Source organism: Eupeodes corollae, chromosome 1 (genome assembly GCF_945859685.1).
Source record: "Eupeodes corollae chromosome 1, idEupCoro1.1, whole genome shotgun sequence".
Lineage (NCBI taxonomy): Eukaryota > Metazoa > Arthropoda > Insecta > Diptera > Syrphidae > Eupeodes > Eupeodes corollae.
This window is the reverse complement of record NC_079147.1, coordinates 38976817-38996125: the sequence shown is the minus strand read 5'-3', so window position 1 is coordinate 38996125 and position 19309 is coordinate 38976817. Positions and strand designations below refer to the sequence as shown.

Sequence of the window (19309 nt, the reverse complement as noted above, 5' to 3'; positions counted from 1 at the left end):
GATTGGTACCATTTACAAGAAACATTTCATATTTTTATATGATGGACTGAAAGAGTTTGATGTGTATGCAAAGACAAAGAACAAAAATCTTTGGTTATACTCTCAAGCAAACGTGGTGTAGATGATATATGTAAATATCTGACGAAATAACAACACGCTTTCATATTGAGTCATATTTTTGGATTGAAAGTATTAAGACTTTGTCGCTCTTCCTATATCTTGTCATGTAAGCGTTGATAAAGGATTTACCTTCGTGATTATTCGAATAACTTTTGTGATAACTGTTTTAAATGTTGTAATTATTATTCTCTCACCTAAAAAGCACGTACATATTTGTTTTTCATAAATGTAATCAAGATTTAACTATAAATATTTTTTAAATTAAATTAAGTCTGTGAGAGAAATGTCCACTGTTTACATTTGAAAGTGTGTTGATACTAAACCAGGTCTTTCTTGAAAGATGTTTATTTGTATTTTTCAGCTGTTTGTGTTTAAAATGTATGAAGAAGTTCTCGAGATACCTTAAAGAAAATTTAAACCAATTTTTGTTTATAGAAACGTACTCAATAAATAGGTCCGTTTCGTTTATTTGACGTCAATTGGAAAATATTCATTTTGAAAACATTAAAAACAAAATAAGTCCATTTAGCTGTGTACTGTACACATAATGTATTAAAACATGTTTTCATTTCAGGTAATATGTACTCATTATATTTTTAATTTAATTGGTATTTAATTCGTGCAATATTTAAAAATACTGTACACAAAACCGTTCTTATATTATTTCGGTGCAATTTAAAATTGCACTTAAAATATAATTTGTTTTTTTTGTTGTTGTTGTCTGAAAATTTACGTTTTTTCTGAAATTATAAAACTGACTCCCATGCTTCTTCTCTAATCAGAATCTGATTCATTGGATGATTTGCTGTGTTTCCTTGATTTCTTGCTACGTTTTTTCTTTTTATCCTTCGATGAAGACGATCGCTTGTCATCTTTATCCTTTTCTTTTTCCCTTTCCTTTTCCCTTTCTCTCTTCTCACTAGATTTTGGAATATCTGATACTTGCTGTTTTTTGGTATTATCATGATCTTGTAGCTTAAGTAAAGTTTCTTTTTTCAAATTTTCCAATTCTTGTAGTTCTCTGGTAGTTCGTTCTTTTTCTTCATCTTCGAGTCTTTGCTTTTCGGCACGGCGTTCTTCTTCTTTGGCAATTTCTTTGCGCATGTGGTCTTTGAATAGTTGAAGGGCTTCAGCGCGTTTAAGCATTTTCTCTCGGGCAAGTTTTTCTTGTTCTTCTTGGGGATTTAACGGGGCTGATGTGGAGCTGGATTGGGGACCTGGTGATGATTTTCGTGGAGATTTTGACTTGGAACGCTTATTATCTTGACGATCCCGAGATGTGTTCGATTGCTTTGGTTTGCTCGGGGACTCAGATCGACGACTGTCACGCCTTCTGCGAGGGCTGCGAGAACGACGACGACGTCTGTCACTGGATCTATCGACTGATGACCTACGATTGCCTGGCGAACGGCGGTCAACCGATGACTTGCGGTTGGCTGGCGAACGGCGGTCAACCGATGATCGGCGTTTAGCAGGTGATCTGCGATCGTCAGATTGTTTCCGATTAGCAGGTGATTTGCGATCAGCAGATCTGCGCTTAGGAGATGATCTGCGATTGGAGGATGTTTTACTTACTTCCGGAGATCTGCGATCTGTAGAGGGCTTGCGTTTGGCAGGAGATCTATTGCCACCCGATGATCTATCCTTATTCGGAGATCGATCTCTAGACGATCTGCGATTGGTAGTGGATTTTGGTTCTGCTGATGGTTTCCGTTCGACAGACGTTTTCAGATCACAAGGTGATTTACGCTCAGTAGGTGATTTGTCAGTGGGTGATCTTCGATCCGCAGAAGCCTTTCGATTTGAGGGTGATCTACGATCAGTTGATGCTTTGCGATTTGCAGGTGATCTACGTTCGGGAGACGATTTACGATTATCCGGTGATCTACGATCAGAAGAAGATTTGCGGTTAGCCGGCGATCGATTACTTCGATCAACCGATGATCTTCGATTGGCTGGAGATCTACGATTAGCCGGGGATCGGTTATTTCGATCGACCGATGATCTTCGATTGGCTGGAGATCTGCGATCTGTGGATGACCTGCGCTTCGCCGGTGATCTCCGATCGGTGGATGTTCTACGCCTTGCTGGTGATCTACGATCACTAGATGAACGCCGATCAGCGGGTGAACGGCGTTCAACTGGTGAACGACGATCACCAGGTGATCGCCGGCGAACAGGAGACCGGCGATTTCGGAAACGATCAAACGAGCGTGACCTTTGCCTGCGTCTATCACCAAAGCCACCTCCATTATTATTGCCACCGAACCCACGACGACCGAAATTTCGCCTGCGTGGAGAGCGAAAATCTGCTCTACGACCAGCGAATCTATTACGTCTGTCTCCATCTCTGGAATTTGACCTACGACGTCTTTCCCTGTCCCTGTTCGTGTCCGGCGATCGTCTACTTCGTGGAGAAACCCTTCTATCTCGTCGATCGTCTTTCTTCTCTTTGTCATTTATTTCAGTTTTAATTGGCGATTTCTTGTCCACCGATTCACTTCGTGATCTCCTTTCCTCATTTTCACTCCCAACTTGGTCTTCATAATCCAAAGCATTCATATCGACAAGTTTCTTCTGTTCCTTTTCGACAGATTTATGCCTTGTGCTCTCCGATGGTTTGTCCTTCTCATGATCAGGATATTCACGTTTGTCACTAACAGCAACTTTATCAACGCGTCTATTTTCAACGTTTGGCTTTTCATAGGCATTTGCATCCAATTCGTAAAACGATTTCTTGGTATCTTTGAGTCTTACTTCTTCATGGCGTTTCTTACGCTCAGATTCACGCCTTTTGATTTCTTCATCTCGCATTTGTTTTTCTTCTTCCAATTTTTCTAAGTCGGATAATTTAATTGTTCGTTTCTGTGCCTGTTTCCAATGTGGTGGAGTCACACTTCGAGAACGGCTGCGAGATCTGGATGGAGTACGATAGCGCTACAAAAGAAAGAACAATCATAAATCCAAAAAAAGGATTTAATCAAAAAAAGAACTTACGAAAACTCCACGTCCTTTGACTACACGTCCGCTTCGTGATGTAGGAACTCTCTTTTTAGACCATCCGAATGCATTTCGACTGCCACTGTCACGTCGATTTCTATTTCCATCATCCCTCTCTCTGCGGTCTTCATCGCGTGCGTTGTTTTCCTGTGATGCATCTCGTTTGGATCCACCACGCATAAGGAATTTATTAGATACCTTTTTGCCAAAATAATAAGCGTAATAAGATTTTAGGAAGGTTAGACGTAATAACAAACTTACTTCTGGAATCTCATCGGGATCGATTTTTGTAATGGATACTAGAGGGTGTATTTCGCCATCTTCTAAGGTTTCTGAATTTTCATTTGCCTCTTTGACATCAGTGACTTCTTCCTCAGACCTTAAAAGAAATAATTTTTTTAAGTCATATCTTAAATTAATTTTTGACAACTTTTTTTCACTTCTGATTTTTAGACATGTACTTAGATCAAGTTTTTGAATTAAAAGCTTTGAAGTCAACCTTAAGACACTTCAATTTATAAAAGTTTTAACATTTTGTTTCAATTAAAAGCCATCCACCGGCTTACCGGTTCATGAAGGGAAACTACCTATACCTTTTATTGGCTGTTCTTTTATAAATTGACCTGTATCTAAGCCACTTCTAAATACTGGACAACATACTCTTCATGCTTTGATCGTTTTTTGTCCTTTTTCTTCTTTTTATCTTTGCGCTTCTTCTTTTCGCTTGATGAATCCTCCGAAGAACCCTCGTCTTCTGAAGATGCTGCTCGTTTCTTTTTCTTTTTATCCTTTTTAACTAAAATTAAAAACAAAATAAAGTAAGACTAAACCGTTAGGGATCTGCTTAAGAGTCAATAATTATTTGAAAAATCTAAGGTCCGTTTGCTGAAACGAAGCTTAAGAGTTTATGTACCACATATAAGTATAACATAATGCATTGGTTACATTCGTAAAAACATTTTTTTGAATATTCGGTATTTTTAGTTTTGAAAGCAGTTAATATACAAAATATTTAAAAATGGTATTTGTTTCAAAAATCGCTTACAAGGTAGGACATGAGTCTTATAAAATGTTGCAAGCCTTACATTAATTCCAGAATTTAAATAAAAATTATATAACTGAGACTTCTATTTACATATTTATTAAAGAAAAGGAAATTTAAAATCAATTACTTTCCAAATAGGTAAAAAGTAAAATATTTAAATCTAGTTATGCTTCTTATTCTTCTCATAGCGATCGACAGAGTTCCAAAGGTGTAAAATATGAATACAAAATTGACGCTCAGTATTTAGAAAATTGTATCGGGGTAATATTAAAGCAAAGGACCTTGTCGAATGAGGGAAATTCAGCTTACCGTATAGATAATCAGGTTGTTGTGTTTGGATGATTTCATGCAGGTAATTCAAAGAGCGAAAGTTTATTAAACTGTCTAGGCTACAACCAGAAATCCGTACCGCAAAAATGGATATGTGATCATAACGACGTAGATAATAAATATAGGGCAATATTGTTGTAAGCAACATTCAATTTGCGGCTAGTCACACAGTCTAGTTTACAAAAGATTTCACACCCATACAGCACAAGTGGTAGTATAAGGGCCTTAGCAAGTAGCAGTTTAGTTTTGATCGGGATGAAATTTCGAGTGACTTGAAGAAGACGGAGACTTTCATAGACTTTACCAATGGCACTATTAAGGTGGTCATCCCAGGTGAGAGTGCGATTGAATACTACTCCTAGGTTTCTAGCAGTACTAAAATATTCAATGGTTACGTCCTCAAGTTTCAACAGGTTTAAACCCCATAGATCAAAGTTTTTGCGATAGATGAGAAGGGATATTGATTTGACAGGGTTAAAACGGAGATCGTTCTTTTTTGACCACTGTGAAATGCGGAGCAGATCCTCGTTTATTAAAGCTATGGTATCATTTTTAGCCCCAAAGGTTCGACTTATCAGGAGCTGCACATCATCAGCATAAAGATGAATCAAACAATGTTTAGCAATTGGTGGTAACTCATTTATGTAAAGTGAAAAGAGGATTGGTCCAAGAATATATCCCTGTGGCACTCCACTCAAAACATTAAGACATGTGGACGAGTATCTATTGGCCACCACGCATTGTTGCCTTCCGCTAAGATACGAAAGAACAAAGTTAAATCACAGCTTTCACAAAATTGATTGGTTAACAGTATCAAAGGCCTTTGAATAATCTAGCAGTGTTAGCAATGTAACATGATCACTGTCCATAGCCATTCTTATTTCATCAGTTACAAAAAGTAAGGCGGATTTGCAGCTGCGTTTAGGTCGAAAACCAGACTGACAGGTACTTAACAGGTTGTTGATTGTAAGATATTTTTGGATCTGCACCAGAATAGTTTTTTTCAAACACCTTCGAAAGAAACGGAAGAATGGCAATCGGCCGAAATTTGTAGCAGTACCTGTTTGCTTTTTGGGTATGGGAATAATCTTAGCCTTAAATCCATTCTAAAGAAAACTCGAAAGTAGTCAATATGCTGTTAAATATGTAGGTTATATAGCGCAGTTTATATGGAAGCAGTAGTCTCAAGAATATGGGGTCCATTTGGTCCAGGCCAGTAATGCCTTCCTCTTGTATTCTTATAAAACTAAAAGAGCTGTTGATAGCAGTTGGTTCCTCCTCAGTTAGGGAATGAACGAGTGAAGCAACGTTTAACGGCATGGACGTAAACTTTTTGTTGAGTGCATCACAATCGACGTCACCAACAGGCTTTTTAGGTTGTTTGCCAATACCGATTTCACGCAGGTTTTTCCATAATTTTTTGCCAGAGATTAAAGAACAAAGTTTGTTTTCATAATAAAGTCTTGTTGCCGTTCTGACCATTACGACAACTTGATTACGCAGTCTGCAATACAATTTGTGGAAGTGCTCCAGTTTGTAACTTCTCCATTGACTGTAGGCGGCATCTCATCGTGACATCAGAGCAGAGATGGTGCTATTCAGCCAAGGTGGAGCCGTATGCCTAACGAGAAGGGTTTTAATAGGAACATGCCTCTCAAAAAGCTGATTGACGTTTTGCCGTAAAAACCATTCTATGCAGTCAAAATCACTCACTAAGTCAGATGTGTTTAAGTTTTAAGTCTCGGTATTGACAAAATTGTTGATCAACCTGAAACACTAAATCCAAACATACAAAAAGTAAATCGTGCTTGAAAAAACCGGGTGCTAAAAGCTGGCTGTAAAGTAGAGAACTAGACTCTTTGGTGAAGTAGGTAGCAGTGGAGCAGTTAATGGGACTCAGATACAGCGCCTTAAATACATTAATAAGATCAGCTAAACGCTCATCCAACAGATTACAGTTGAAATTACCACACAGTATATTATAAGTAAAGCAAGAAGAAATTGTCTCTAACGTCGTAACCAAGAAGTAAGAATTCCCTTGTCTAATAGACGAAAGAAATTAACATTTTTCTTTATTTCGTGTCTTATCTTTATGTCTCAAAAGTTTTATGGTTAACAAAAGAAAAAAGAATTCTAGTTTAAGCGAATATCGAAAGCTTATTTGAATGTCCAACGTTTGAAATGGCTGGGTCATGTAGAGCTCATGGAAACCAACGCTCTGGTTCTGAAAGTTTTCGAATCCACTTCCAGATTGTTGCGTGAGGCCCTAGTTCACATAGGACTGAAGCGTCACCTGAAGTAAGTATGTCCCCAGATTCAAGGACCGTTTTAAAAGTTTGTCAAGGCAATATTTAGACTTGGAAATGACTTGGGTGTCGTCCGAATAGTCAGCAATAGGGAAGATCTGTTTGAGATAGCGTCTACAGGTTTTTTCGGGATTTGCTTTAATGTGAATATTTAGTCTATCGTTCCTCTACGATTCAAATCAATCTATTGCACAACTGTGCAGTGTGGATTGCTCTGGCTTACACCCATACAAGTTCAATCTGACTCAAGCCCAAGCTGATAGACCATTTGAGAAGCTGCTGCTTGGAAGAACTGTTTAAACACGTATACAATTTTCTGTGCTTCGGTGTTTACAAGAGCTTGGGGTCCGATTCTATAACCAAACCCGAGTTGCTTAGCTGTTTTGTACAAGCCCCGTCCCATTTGTTGGGTGCGGTGCTGGGCTCTCGGGACACATAGGCTGAGAAGCTACGGCACTACACTCTTGTGTAAACTAGGGCCTCACTAAACAAACTTCTCCATCCAGCTCGGTCCCTAGATAGATGTTGGAGCCGAACTGGAAGAACTCTAAGTTGGGTGAGGTCACTTTCTCCTTGTGCGAGCCACTTGATCCGCAGTCTTCTTCTACTGCTCTGTCCTGTGGGTTCTCTCAAAACGACCCAACCTGCTTTCCTCCGCTTTAGACATAGATCATGATTCTGCACCGTATAGCAGGACGGGGATGATGACACTTTGATTGCTCGAGATGCGGCTTTACTACTCAATTGCTTTCTTTCGTTTGTCGATGGTGACGTTGGTTGGTGGTGTTGTAGGTTCTTTTTTGATGACAGCAGGTGTTTTGTTTTGCCTTCAAACCCATTTTTTTGGGCTCTGCCTCAATACTCATAAAAGCTCAATTGACATAACGCTTAGTTCTTTTGTTTGTGTGCATATGCAAGTAATTGGACACTTTTGAAAAATAGTGGTTCTAGTGTTGACATTTGAGCTCTGCACTATTCTTTAAAGGACAACGTGAAGGAAATCGCACGACAGATTATCACCTTGTTTACAGTCTTTTTTAATATCGATCGGTTCGGTTAAGTTGTTTCCAACGTCGTCCTGCACAAACGGAAGAATTTGGCAGTGATGCCAAAACTTGACATAGCTCTATATGGTTTATTCCTGTAGATGCAGCCTTGAAATCGATGAAGAGATGTTGGGTGTTGATTTGATGTTCTTCGGTTTTTCCAGGAATTGCCGCTATGTTGATATTTGATCGACTGTAGACTTTCCTCGTCTAAAGTCATAACGTTCTGTCTGGTTATTGACAATGGGCAGAGAAGATTTTAGTAAGCTATGTTTTAATGATACTGATTCGTCTATAGTAAGTTTTGAGCGTTTCCTTATCGAGCAAGCAATACTGAAGTTCTATTCATCGAGCATGCTATCTTCCGAACATATTTTACAGATAAGTTAGAGGATGCTCCTAAGAAATTTATCTGCAGCTACTTTGAAAAGTTCGGTATTAAAAGCCACCCGTTCCATCGGCTTTGTTAGACTTCAGCTTATACATGGTAATCTTTTCTTCAACTAAGTCGGGAAGACGGGATTGTTGGCTTTCGTCGTCTATATTGAATGGGTAATCCAGCCTGACATCGAAATTCTGTTCGTCGTCATCGTTCTACAGTCTGCAAAAGACTGCGGTTCCACTATGATGTTTTCACTGTCGTTTTCGTAGTCTTCTGTTCGAGGTCTATGCACTTGTGAATTTCGTTTCGCCTGCTCATAAAACTTTCGAACTTCACAACCTAGCAAGTACATTCTGTGATGACAATTGTAACAAATGTCATGATCTTTTCTCTTGGATGCAGAATAAGATAAAATGTTGACATCTCATACATCGAAGGAAACTTAAATGTATTTTTAAATGTGTTACTTTTCTAAGTTCCACTTGAGGTTTGTACGTGCAACATAACTGCATTTTAAAATTAAAAGTAACATATCTAATAATACGAATCAGCAAACGGGCCTTAACCATAAACAAGTTACCTTTAATTTGTTTTATCAGTTCGCCACAATTTGAAATGATAGCATCTTGCAGAGGACGAGAATTCCTATCCACGGGTAATTGTTCCAACTGACGGACTAAATCATGCCCAGAAACAACATGTCCAAATACAACATGAATACTGCAACAAAAAGAAAAAGTTGTCATTAATAAAATCGTACTTAAAAAACAGAAAAAGAATCAAGCTATTTAACTTACTTGTCAAGATGTGGAGCAGGCTGTGTAGTACTATAATGAGAAACAAAAAGAACAAAGAATAATTTTTGCAATTTGTTTTGGTGTTGATTTAAAGATTGAAGATTTTTTTTGGATTTGAATTTGCTGGATGAATAATTTGTAATGTTTATTTTGTTATTATTTTTTAAAATCCTATTTTGTGTCGATCGGTTTTTATTTCGAATAGAAATTGTGATGATGATCACAATAACCACAAAATAGCAAGAAGCAGAAGCAGAAGTAGAAGAAGAATAATTAGGTTGCTTTTGTCCAACTAAGATCTCCCAAAGACTGTGTGATGGGCGTTGATATAGTTCACCCAACAAGATTCTTTTTTTTGGTCTGCAGTAATGAAGTTCTGAGCACCACATCCTCTCGCATATGACACCATTTTACAAATCACATTATTTTATTATTGGAGGCACTGACTCTGAGTAGAAGACATGATAATGTGACTGTGACTGCGACGTGTTAAACGAACGCTACGCCCTCAGCGCAGCTGGTATATTATTCATTTAGCTATATAACAATATTGAAAATTGATATTGTTTTAAAAAAATTTAAATTAAGTGCATTTTCGAGTGTGGTTTAGGTATTAAAAAGAAAGAAAAACAAGAAAACAACAATTTTTTAAATATTTATGTAGTTGTATATAATTTTTATTTTTTGTAAATAAACAAAATGACAGACATCTCCTGAAATGAAACAATTTACATTTAATCTCAAACCTTACGCAGGAAAGATACTTACATAAAGAATTGAGAGCCGTTTGTGTTTTTGCCACGATTTGCCATCGATAGCAGAAACGGGCGATTGTGTTTGATTTCAAAGCTCTCATCTGTAAAAAAAAAAAAGGAAATGAAATATTTAATATTTTCAGTAATTTTAAGTATTGAAAAGATCTCTCACTGGTCTGAAATTATCTTAAATGCTAAAACCTTTAAAGCCTTTTGTCCACAAAACGAACAAACAAATCAACAGTTTTCTTAAACGACGATAAAAAACTCACATTTAGGTAAAGTTAGGTTAAGGTGGGTGGTGAACAAAAAAGCTAACATAATTAGACCAATTTAGTTGGTCCGTTGTGATACTATATGGATCTGTAAGCAGAGTTAGTGGCACTCTACGCACAGAATTGAGTTGATTTGAGCATTTAACATTAAGCATTAGCCAAATTAGTTATGTTGACAGATAATTGGTAGTATTAGTCCATTTGTGGGTGGAAAAATTGTTTTTTGTAAGGTTTTTATTTTTTTGTAAAAAAAAACTGTCAATTAGTTTTTTCTCAAAATTTTACTGAATGTTATCAACAATATTTTTTAAAAGATTAAAGTAGTTTAAAGCCAATATTTTAAAGTTTTGAATAAATATTTTAGTTGAAAATCAAAATTTTGATTTTTTTGTTTAGGTTTTTATTTTTTTGTAAAAAACTGTCCATTCGATTTTTCTCAAAATATTTCAGAATGTTGCAAACAATATTTCTTATAAGCTAAAATTAGTTGAAAGCCCTAATCTCAAACTTTTGAAATGATATTATTTGAGTCGAAATTCAATTTTTACCAACTTTGAGTAATGTTTTTTTAAGTTTTTTTTTAAGGTTCAATTAGATTTTTCTTAAAATCGTACCAAATGTTAAAAACGTTTTTTTTTGTTGCACAAAATCGTTTGGGAGATAAAATCATTTTATATTCGTAAAATATCGAGGTGACAAATTTTTGTTCAGTATTTTTGATTTATAAAAAAACCGTTAATTCGATTTTTTTCAAAAAATATACATGTTTGGTATCACGTTACAATATATAATATAAAATTTAATTCAAGTCTCTAGCGTTTTTGGGTCAATAGATATTAAGAGTTAACCAAAATTCTCACCTTTTTTAGAACTGCTTTGGTAAGAAAACCAGAAACGCAATTTTCTTGAGAGCCCTTTCTGCATTATCATCTGTATAACAAAATTTATTTGAAGTCGATATTTCTTGTAGTAGGAACTTACGAACGTACGTACACACGCACGAACAGACATCTTTTTAAAAATCTTTTATTTTGAATCTGGGGACCTTGAATGGTCGAGAAATGTAAAAATTTTCATTTGACTAATCGGACCCATTACAATAACTTTCTATGGGAAGTTAAAAAAGAGTGTCGGAGACAAAACAAAACCCTAAGGAACACCAGCGTTTATTTTCTGCATATTAGATTTGAATCCGTTTATTACTACTTGAATGAAACAGTCGCTAAAAGCCCATTTTAATCCAACGAAAAAGAGATTTATCGAACCCAAATGTAATGCTAAGAGACGTTGATTCCAAATTCTTTCAAATTCCTTTGAAATATACCATGAATCTATTGTTACAAAACTCATACTGCCGATCATTAAGAAACTTTCGTTCTGCAAGATATTTCTTAAGCTGAAAATTAATCAGCGTTTCCATGACCTTGGAAAGAAGGGACGTAGGTGCAATTGGACGATAGTTAGAGGGACAATAGATTCGCCTTTTTTAGGGACAGTCTGGACAAATACAGTTTTCCATCCACTCGAAAATAGACCTGTAGCATAGCGGATGGAAAAGCTTACCCAATGGTTTTGCCAGCGTTGAAGAACACCTCCGGACCAGCGAATTTATGAAAGGTAAGATCTTTAGGCAATATGTACTCTTGCAACTTTCGGGTACAGGAAGAGTCATGTCACTTATTGGCAGCATCGAAGATTACATTCGAGCTTACAAAACGATAATAATATTCCGTCAAACATATAATTAAAAAATGAATTATATAAAGCTTTTTCGTAAATCTTAAGAACTGGAAGCAATTTTGAAAATTGTAACATTCGAGATAAATGATGTATGTACAGACTTATAGTGTTTCAATACAGCCTGTAAATCGTTTATAAATAAAATAAAGATAATAGAGCCCAAATGACTACCTTGTGGTATTCCAGAGTTAACTTTTCACTTCTTTGATTCACAATAATTGAAAAGTTTTTAGCAAAATCCATTGCAAAAGTGACGATAAAACTCCCCTTAGTAAAACCATTCTGATTTGAAACGATCAATGATTTAACATAAAACAAAGTCTTTCAATGTTTAAAATCTTAAGTATTATAAAATGTTTGTCATTCAATGACCTTCACTACTATCTTGTTAATAAAGCCCATTTAATGGGTCGTAAAATAAAAAGCAAAGCAAATACTGCATTTGATGACACATTCTTTTGGCCTGTACGAAAAAAAAATGAATGCCCTTATTGAAACATTTAACTTCAACCTTAAAAAACTCAATATTTATATGAACTATATTTCAATTTTACTAATAACAGAACTTTAAACAATTAAATTATCGTTTTTAAACCGATTTGGAAAAGCATTAATTAACACGTTTTTAAAGTTCATAGAAAAAGAAAAACACGGATAAGATTTTTTGAAAAACTTATTTGTACGACGACATCGACAAAAATCTCGAAAAAATATTTTATTTCTCTAGAACGTAAACATTTCGAATAAGCAAACATTTTTGATTTGAGATTTAGTTATCTTTTTAAAGAGTTTAACTTAAGCAGTTCAAATGGTAGACATGTGCATTCAAGAGAACACAACCGTCGGCAGGTTTTTCTCCGTACTGCTTAGTACCTCAACTGGAGATTGGGTTCCAAACCCAAGTGGAAAGTCGTTGGGGGGGAGGGGGTGTTTCCACTAAGGCACCTCTCCTTATCTAGGCGGCACCGGAGGAATTCTGAGATGGAATCAACGGTGGCGTCTACAGTTCCAGTAAGGTTGAACTACTCAGTAAACACCCAGGCCTATAAGGAGCGGTTTATGCGGCTCTCCGTCCTCGGAGTTATACTAAGGATCTGGCCCCGCAGGTTGGCGTTGTGCCGTCGGGGTGACTTCCTGGCCACGTAAAAACATCATAGTTGCGAAGCACCATCAAGCCTCGGATACGGACGGATTCACTGTTGACAACCCACGCAAACGAAATAAGAACAACGAACTTCGAATCTGTACGTGGAATTTTCGGACCCTTAATAGACCACGTGCAGCCGAACAATTAGCGGAAGCCCTGAACTGCTGCAAAGCAGATATTACCGCCATCCAAGAAGTGGGATAGGATGGACCGGGCAAACACAAACTTAAAGACTGCGATGTATAATACGGCGACTGCTACCGAGAAAAAAGATAGCGTCTATTTGGGTGTGGATTTATTGTTAGAACTAGACTCAGGCAAAAGTCTTGAGTTTCAAGAGTGTTAGCGAGCGCATCATGTCAATCCACATCAAGGCTAAATTCGCCAACATAAGCCTTATATGCGCGCATGCTTCAACAGGGGAGAAAGATAAAGACACCAAAGACATATTCTTCGAGCTCTTGGACAAGACATTTAAGCAGTGCCCTGGATATGACATTAAAATTGTCTTAGGAGATTTTAATGCCAAGCTAGGAAGAGAAGACATCTTTGGTGGCATAATATTGAGATACAGCCTGCACGACACCACCTCCGACAACGGATTCAGTCTGACCGATTCCGCTGCAGGGCGAAACGTTCTGGTAGCTTGTACGCAGTTCACACATCTCAATATCCACAAGGGACATGGAAATCTCCTGATCAATCAACCGTCAACCAGATTGACCACATTGCGATCGACCCACGACACTTCTCCAGTATACAGGATATCCGAACATTCCGAGGGGCCAACATTGACTCGGAACACTACCTCGTTGTAGCCAAGGTATGACCACGGATATCCCGATCCAAGCCAAAAAAGGAAGTACTGTGAGAAGATTCGACGTTAGACGGCTACAATCGCAAGAGACTGCCATGTCCTTTTCCGATCGAGTCTCTAATAACCTCTTAAGGAGACCTATGCTGCCTGCATTAAGCAATGAGAACCAGTGGCAACATTGCCTTGCAGCCATCAGAGATGCCGCCTCTGAAGTGCTAGGTTTCACACGGCCACCACAACGAAACCCCTGGTTTGACGACGAATGCCGGCAAGCGCACGCAGCGAAACAAGAGGCATACAAAACGGCGTTGCACAAAAGGACCAATGCTGCTCGCGAGCTTTACGAGCAGAAGAGGAGAGAGGGACACCGGCTTATTAGATGGAAAAAAGAGAGCATGAGAAGCGCGCGATCGAGGAGATAGAGGCTGTCACAACAGGAATGAGGTTCGTAAATTTTACCAAAAGGTAAAAAAAACCTCCCAAGGGTAACAGCCACGAACCGAAGCCTGTAAAGACGATCAACAATTCTTGACGAAGTGAAGATAGCATGCACCAACTCATCTGCAAAATATGGTCGGAGGAAGGCATGCCCGATAAGTGGAATCTCAGCATAGTATCCCCGATACATAAGAAAGGAGATCCTCTAAATTGCGCCAACTACAGAGGCATAAGTCTCCTGACCATTTCATATAAGATCCTTTCTGCCGTATTAAGTGAACGTCTGAAGCCGTTCGTCAACAACCTGATTGGTTCTTATCAGTTTGGCTTGAGACCAGGAAAGTACACCTTTGACCAAATATGCAAACTACGGCAGATCTTGGAAAAAACCCAGGAACTTAAAATCGATACCCACCATCTCTTTATCGATTTTAAAGCCGCGCATGACAGCATCTATAGGGAAGAGCTCTACAAATCAATGTCTCTTTTTGCCATCCCTGTGAAACTTATTCGTTTGTGCAGAATGAAGATGCAGAATGCACGCATGATGTCAGAGCAGCGTTTTTGAGCATTGCGATTGAAGCGGGGAAGATGGGGTTTAGTTGTCAATGACAGCAATACTAAGTATATGCTGTCATCAAAAAAGGACATTGAACGACGACAAAACATCACCATGGACATCTATAACTTTGAGGCTGTACAGCGACTGTTACCTAGTTAACAGAATTAAAGTCCAACGGCTTAGATGGCTAGGTCATGTAGAGCGAATGGACATCAACGCTCCAGCCCGGAAGGTCTTCGAATCCAATCCCGAGGGACGGCGCAGAAGCGGAAGACCGCGACTGAGGTGGTACACGCAGGTGGGTAAGGAGCTCAACCAACTCGGCGTTCGAAACTGGAGACTGCTAGCTAGTGACCGAGCTGGCTGGAGACGCATTTTGGTGGCGCAATAGTCCGTTGAGAACTAGGGCCTAGTGACTTACAACTCAAAACCATTCCTGTGTTGGATAGGGATGGAAGGGAACTGCAGCGTAGAAAACACTTAATGACAAGAATTGCGCTTTGACGATTTGTCAATTCCTCACAGGAGGCAGTACTCATTCAAGGGACTTTAGAAAATTTGTATTGAACAGCTGACTTGAAAATTCCAATAAAGTTTCATTTCGTGTTTCTTATGGTATTAACATTTTGTACTGTTCCGATAGCTTTAGTGAATAAAATGCACGACTGGGTTGCACGAACTTGCTCCTGTATGCAAAAAGTCTGTTTAAAAAAGTACCCATATAAGATTTAAAAATATACCTGTAAAATAAGTTTGTCTTCAAATTTTGTCAAAATAATACGCTCTTTCGGGCTCAAGCACAGTTAAAATAATTTTTAAAAAATACCTATTTTAAGATTCAAAATTTTACCTGTTTGGTGTACAAGTTCGACCCAATGGTTTAGGCTGTAGGAGTGTGGACAGACGGAATCGCGGGACCCACCTTTTTCGACTTCTCTACCATCGTAATATCATGTTTGATTAAAATCTCGAGTTCGAAATTTTGCACGAATGCAAAACTTGCTAAATAGTTACTATATGTCGCAAGAAAAACGATACTGATGAAATCAACAGTAAAAAGAAGATGCAAAGGTATTGGAAGATATTAATTTATTTTTTTCTAATCAGTTAAACAAACTGTTGTCCTTAGAACCAGTCTTGTAAATCTTTCAATGATTTGTCGAATTTTTGCTGTAGTCACAGGTGCTACATGTAACACTTCAAGGTAGTGTATAAGTCAAATTGAGTGTTACAAATTTTAAATGCGACTCGCTGATAAAAAATCCAGCATCCATTCTGGAAAACTTAATCAAAGAACTATTGGTAGGTATACGTAGATAGACAGTTAATTCCTAAATGTTATTTTAAAGGTGGTAAATAAGCATTTCATTATTATATGTCATTCTCCTTAATAAAGTCTTATAAGTTGCCAGAAGAGTGTACACATTTAACCTCTCATACAAACAATATATATTTGTAGTTTTTTTTCGTGGCAAAAAGGAGTTAATTGATTTAAACACCTTCTTCCCCTAATTAATAAAAAAATTTGTTTGCTTTAAACCTTTTATACCAAAAATAAATGAGATAAATTGGAAACTAAAGATCTTAGCGAAATGATGATAAGACAGAAATCTACGTTTGCATTGAGTTTAATAATTTTTGCATTAAAATCCAAACATGTCACTTAACCCCTTCTTAATTTAAACGCTTAAATTATGAAAATTAAAAAAAAATCATAACAATATAAATGATTATGATTCAATTATTTTCTTTATTGTAACATGTTAAGTAGAAATAGGATACAAAACACAGCTTTCATCTGATACCCCAAAAGTAGAATTACCGCAAATGGAATGTAGGTATGTTATGCATATTAAACCGAAAAGATAAAAAGTATATTTTTAACCAAAGCAACCATAAAAAAGCTTGTGTCATATGCGTTTTGTAAATATTTGCATTGAGATGAGACTATCACTATCGGTTATCATCTTTCAAACAAAATGTGCACAAAATTTTGATTTTTTGTATGGCTGACAACGATAACGTAGAAAGGCATCCAATTAAATTTTTAATTTTACCTCTAAAATTCATAAAAATCTGTTTAATTTAAAACTGTATCATGCGAGTTCGTTGAAAAATTCTTCCAAACATCCCAAAGAGATTTTTATATTTTATATACCTACAGACAGTTTTTGTAGCATTGAAAATCAAAATGAAAAACTTTGGAGCATTGAAAAACAAAATGAAAAACTTCCCACATTTAAGTAAGGTACACAAAATATGAAATTAACCTTTTTTAACAACTTAAGCTACAAGAAACACCTCCCAGAACATTAATTGATGAAATATACCCTTACAAAAAATAGTTGTTTTTTTTTAACTTAAACACTAATTATTGATTTATAACAAAAATATATCTTGGTTTTTTGGAGTGCATGGTGGACATGTATGTGAGTGTTGTACCTTCAAAAGTTCCGCCATAAATTGATTCGCCTCCAGTTCCATTATTCGCTGAAAAATCACCAGCTTGTATCATGAAATCCTTAACAACCCGATGGAATATAACATTTTTATAATGCAATGGTTTTTCAGTGACCAAACCAATTCCCTTTTCACCAGTGCACAGGGCACGGAAATTCTCAGCAGTTTTCGGTGCGATATCCGTGAATAACTCGAAAACAATTCGGCCCGCTGGCAAACCACCGAGATTAATATCGAAGAAACAACGCGCTCTTGGCGGTGGATCTTCTTGTTTTGCATTAACGGTCATTTTTGTTTTTAAAGGGTATTTTTATTAGAAAACGTGAATACACTAGAAGAGGATTAAAAATTGTAATTTTATTTTTTTAATTGAACTTATTTACGCAAGAAAAACGAAGTTTTCTACTTTTTAAAGAACTAGAACCGACATTTGCAAAATAAAATGCGTATGTGGTGTGGGTAGTTTTTTTTTGACAGCGGAGTGAAAATGTGGAATGTGGATGGTAATGGGTTGTGGATTGTGCAGATTCCTGTAGATCTGTTTGTGGGGTTTTGTGGTGTGTTTAGACCCCTTTAACACTATCATGCTGTACTCTTGTAGGTGCTTATAAAGCACTATTCACATGAGCACGACCAGCTACCAACCTATGAACAAATATTCGTCGATTTTGACATTTCTGTCACATAACAGCTTTTAATTTGTCGTGAATGAACACCATTCACCACCGAAACCAAAACAAGAATTATTTTTTTAGGTTAAGTACGAGCGATTATTTTATTCGTTGCACGTGTAGAGAATGTGGAGCGCGAATAATGTTTGACAGTTCTATAAACTACATTTTTTTGGCGACGAATAAATTTATAAAAACATATATGATATTGAAAAGTTAAAGTATGTATTATAAATCAAATAGAAACTATATTGCTATTGTTTTGTTAAGAATTTGTGTGGAAATATGTCTTCAAACATATTTTGAGATTCATTAGTCTTTCATTTGTCGCATTCATGTGAATACTGCTTAACTTGAAATTAATAATAATGAAACTACCATCGCTATTAACTTTTGAGTCTTCAGAAAAAGAGGAAGCAAAATATTGAATTCATGATTAATCAGAGATAGTAGATAGTTGAATAATGAAGACTGAAAGACTTATTATGTTTATATTTATGAAATTTCGCTCTACTTTTCTTTAAAATTGCAGATGAAGTTATAAATGTACATCCACCACAAGACAAAAGTCTTTAAGTGCATCGGTTCATGTGTGCATTAGATTATGGTTGATGATAATTTTCAGTTGCTCTCTAAAAAGAAATTGAAATTTCAATCTTTATAAAGCCTTTAAACATTAACATTTTACAAAAAGTATAAAATTGGGATGCAAAACAAAAAACATGAAATACATAACCGAGCCAAAGTATAAAATATTTAAAAGTTGTTCGTTTCTTTGCGTCCACCAACACACACCTTTTTATGCTTTAACGACAAATGGAATAGGGTTCTTCAGAACATGGTTTCATGTTGATAACCCTATCATCTGTCAACTATCCAACACACAAATTTAAAGAGAGTGAAACAAAATCCACCCTGCAGTCGAAAATCTTATATAATTTTATATGTTTCATTAAGTGTTTCAAAAATTAAATTAACAGAACTAGGCTTAAAAAAACCTAGGCTTGTATAAAAACTTTTTTTTAAGTTGATTATTATGTATGAACAAAAATTTGTTTGTGCTCAAAAGGGAAATATAAATAATCGATCTGTTGAAGATGCTACCGCTAGCTCGTGTATACGGAGAAAATTTGGACCGTGTTCATTTGGACCTAGTCCAAATGGCTCAGAGCCAATTAGCTCGTTGTTAAGCTTGAAAAAGTACATCGATCAGCGTTGGAAGAGCTCCTTAGTCAGCGCCCCGTTACATTGCTGGGTTGCTTCATGCTATGGCCATGCTTGTTACGTTATCCTTCTCACGCTTTCACTAGTTAATCATGAAATCGGAGTGATATATATAATAGTGAAGCTGAATAATGAGTATCCACAAAATAAATAAAATAATACTGGACACTCGAAAGCAGTCAACATTCGTGTTG

At 36.7% G+C, this 19309-nt stretch overlaps 1 protein-coding gene across 1 annotated transcript; it reads right to left on the bottom strand.

Moving 5' to 3' along the window:
• Positions 1–640: 640 nt before the first annotated feature.
• Positions 641–17679, bottom strand: LOC129938519 (peptidyl-prolyl cis-trans isomerase G). The gene is made up of 8 exons (XM_056046140.1): positions 17203–17679; positions 9795–9882; positions 9027–9056; positions 8810–8949; positions 3781–3916; positions 3382–3499; positions 3118–3318; positions 641–3057 (listed from the first exon to the last, which is right to left on the bottom strand). Exons 1-8 carry the CDS (start codon positions 17507–17509, stop codon positions 895–897), a joined length of 3183 nt encoding a protein of 1060 aa, XP_055902115.1. The 5' UTR covers positions 17510–17679; the 3' UTR covers positions 641–894.
• Between the last annotated feature and the right edge of the window lie 1630 nt (positions 17680–19309).

What these genes read in the sequence shown, in the direction of transcription:
- LOC129938519 (XM_056046140.1), bottom strand. Translation starts at nt 17,509, where the DNA reads ATGACCGTTAATGCAAAACAAGAAGATCCACCGCCAAGAGCGCGTTGT. An exon ending in AAACGATCAAAGCATGAAGA is followed by an intron (nt 3,500 to 3,780) that starts GTATGTTGTCCA and finishes ATTTCTTTTAAG; the next exon opens with GTCTGAGGAAGAAGTCACTG. An exon ending in TCAAAGGACGTGGAGTTTTC is followed by an intron (nt 3,058 to 3,117) that starts GTAAGTTCTTTT and finishes TTTCTTTTGTAG; the next exon opens with CGCTATCGTACTCCATCCAG.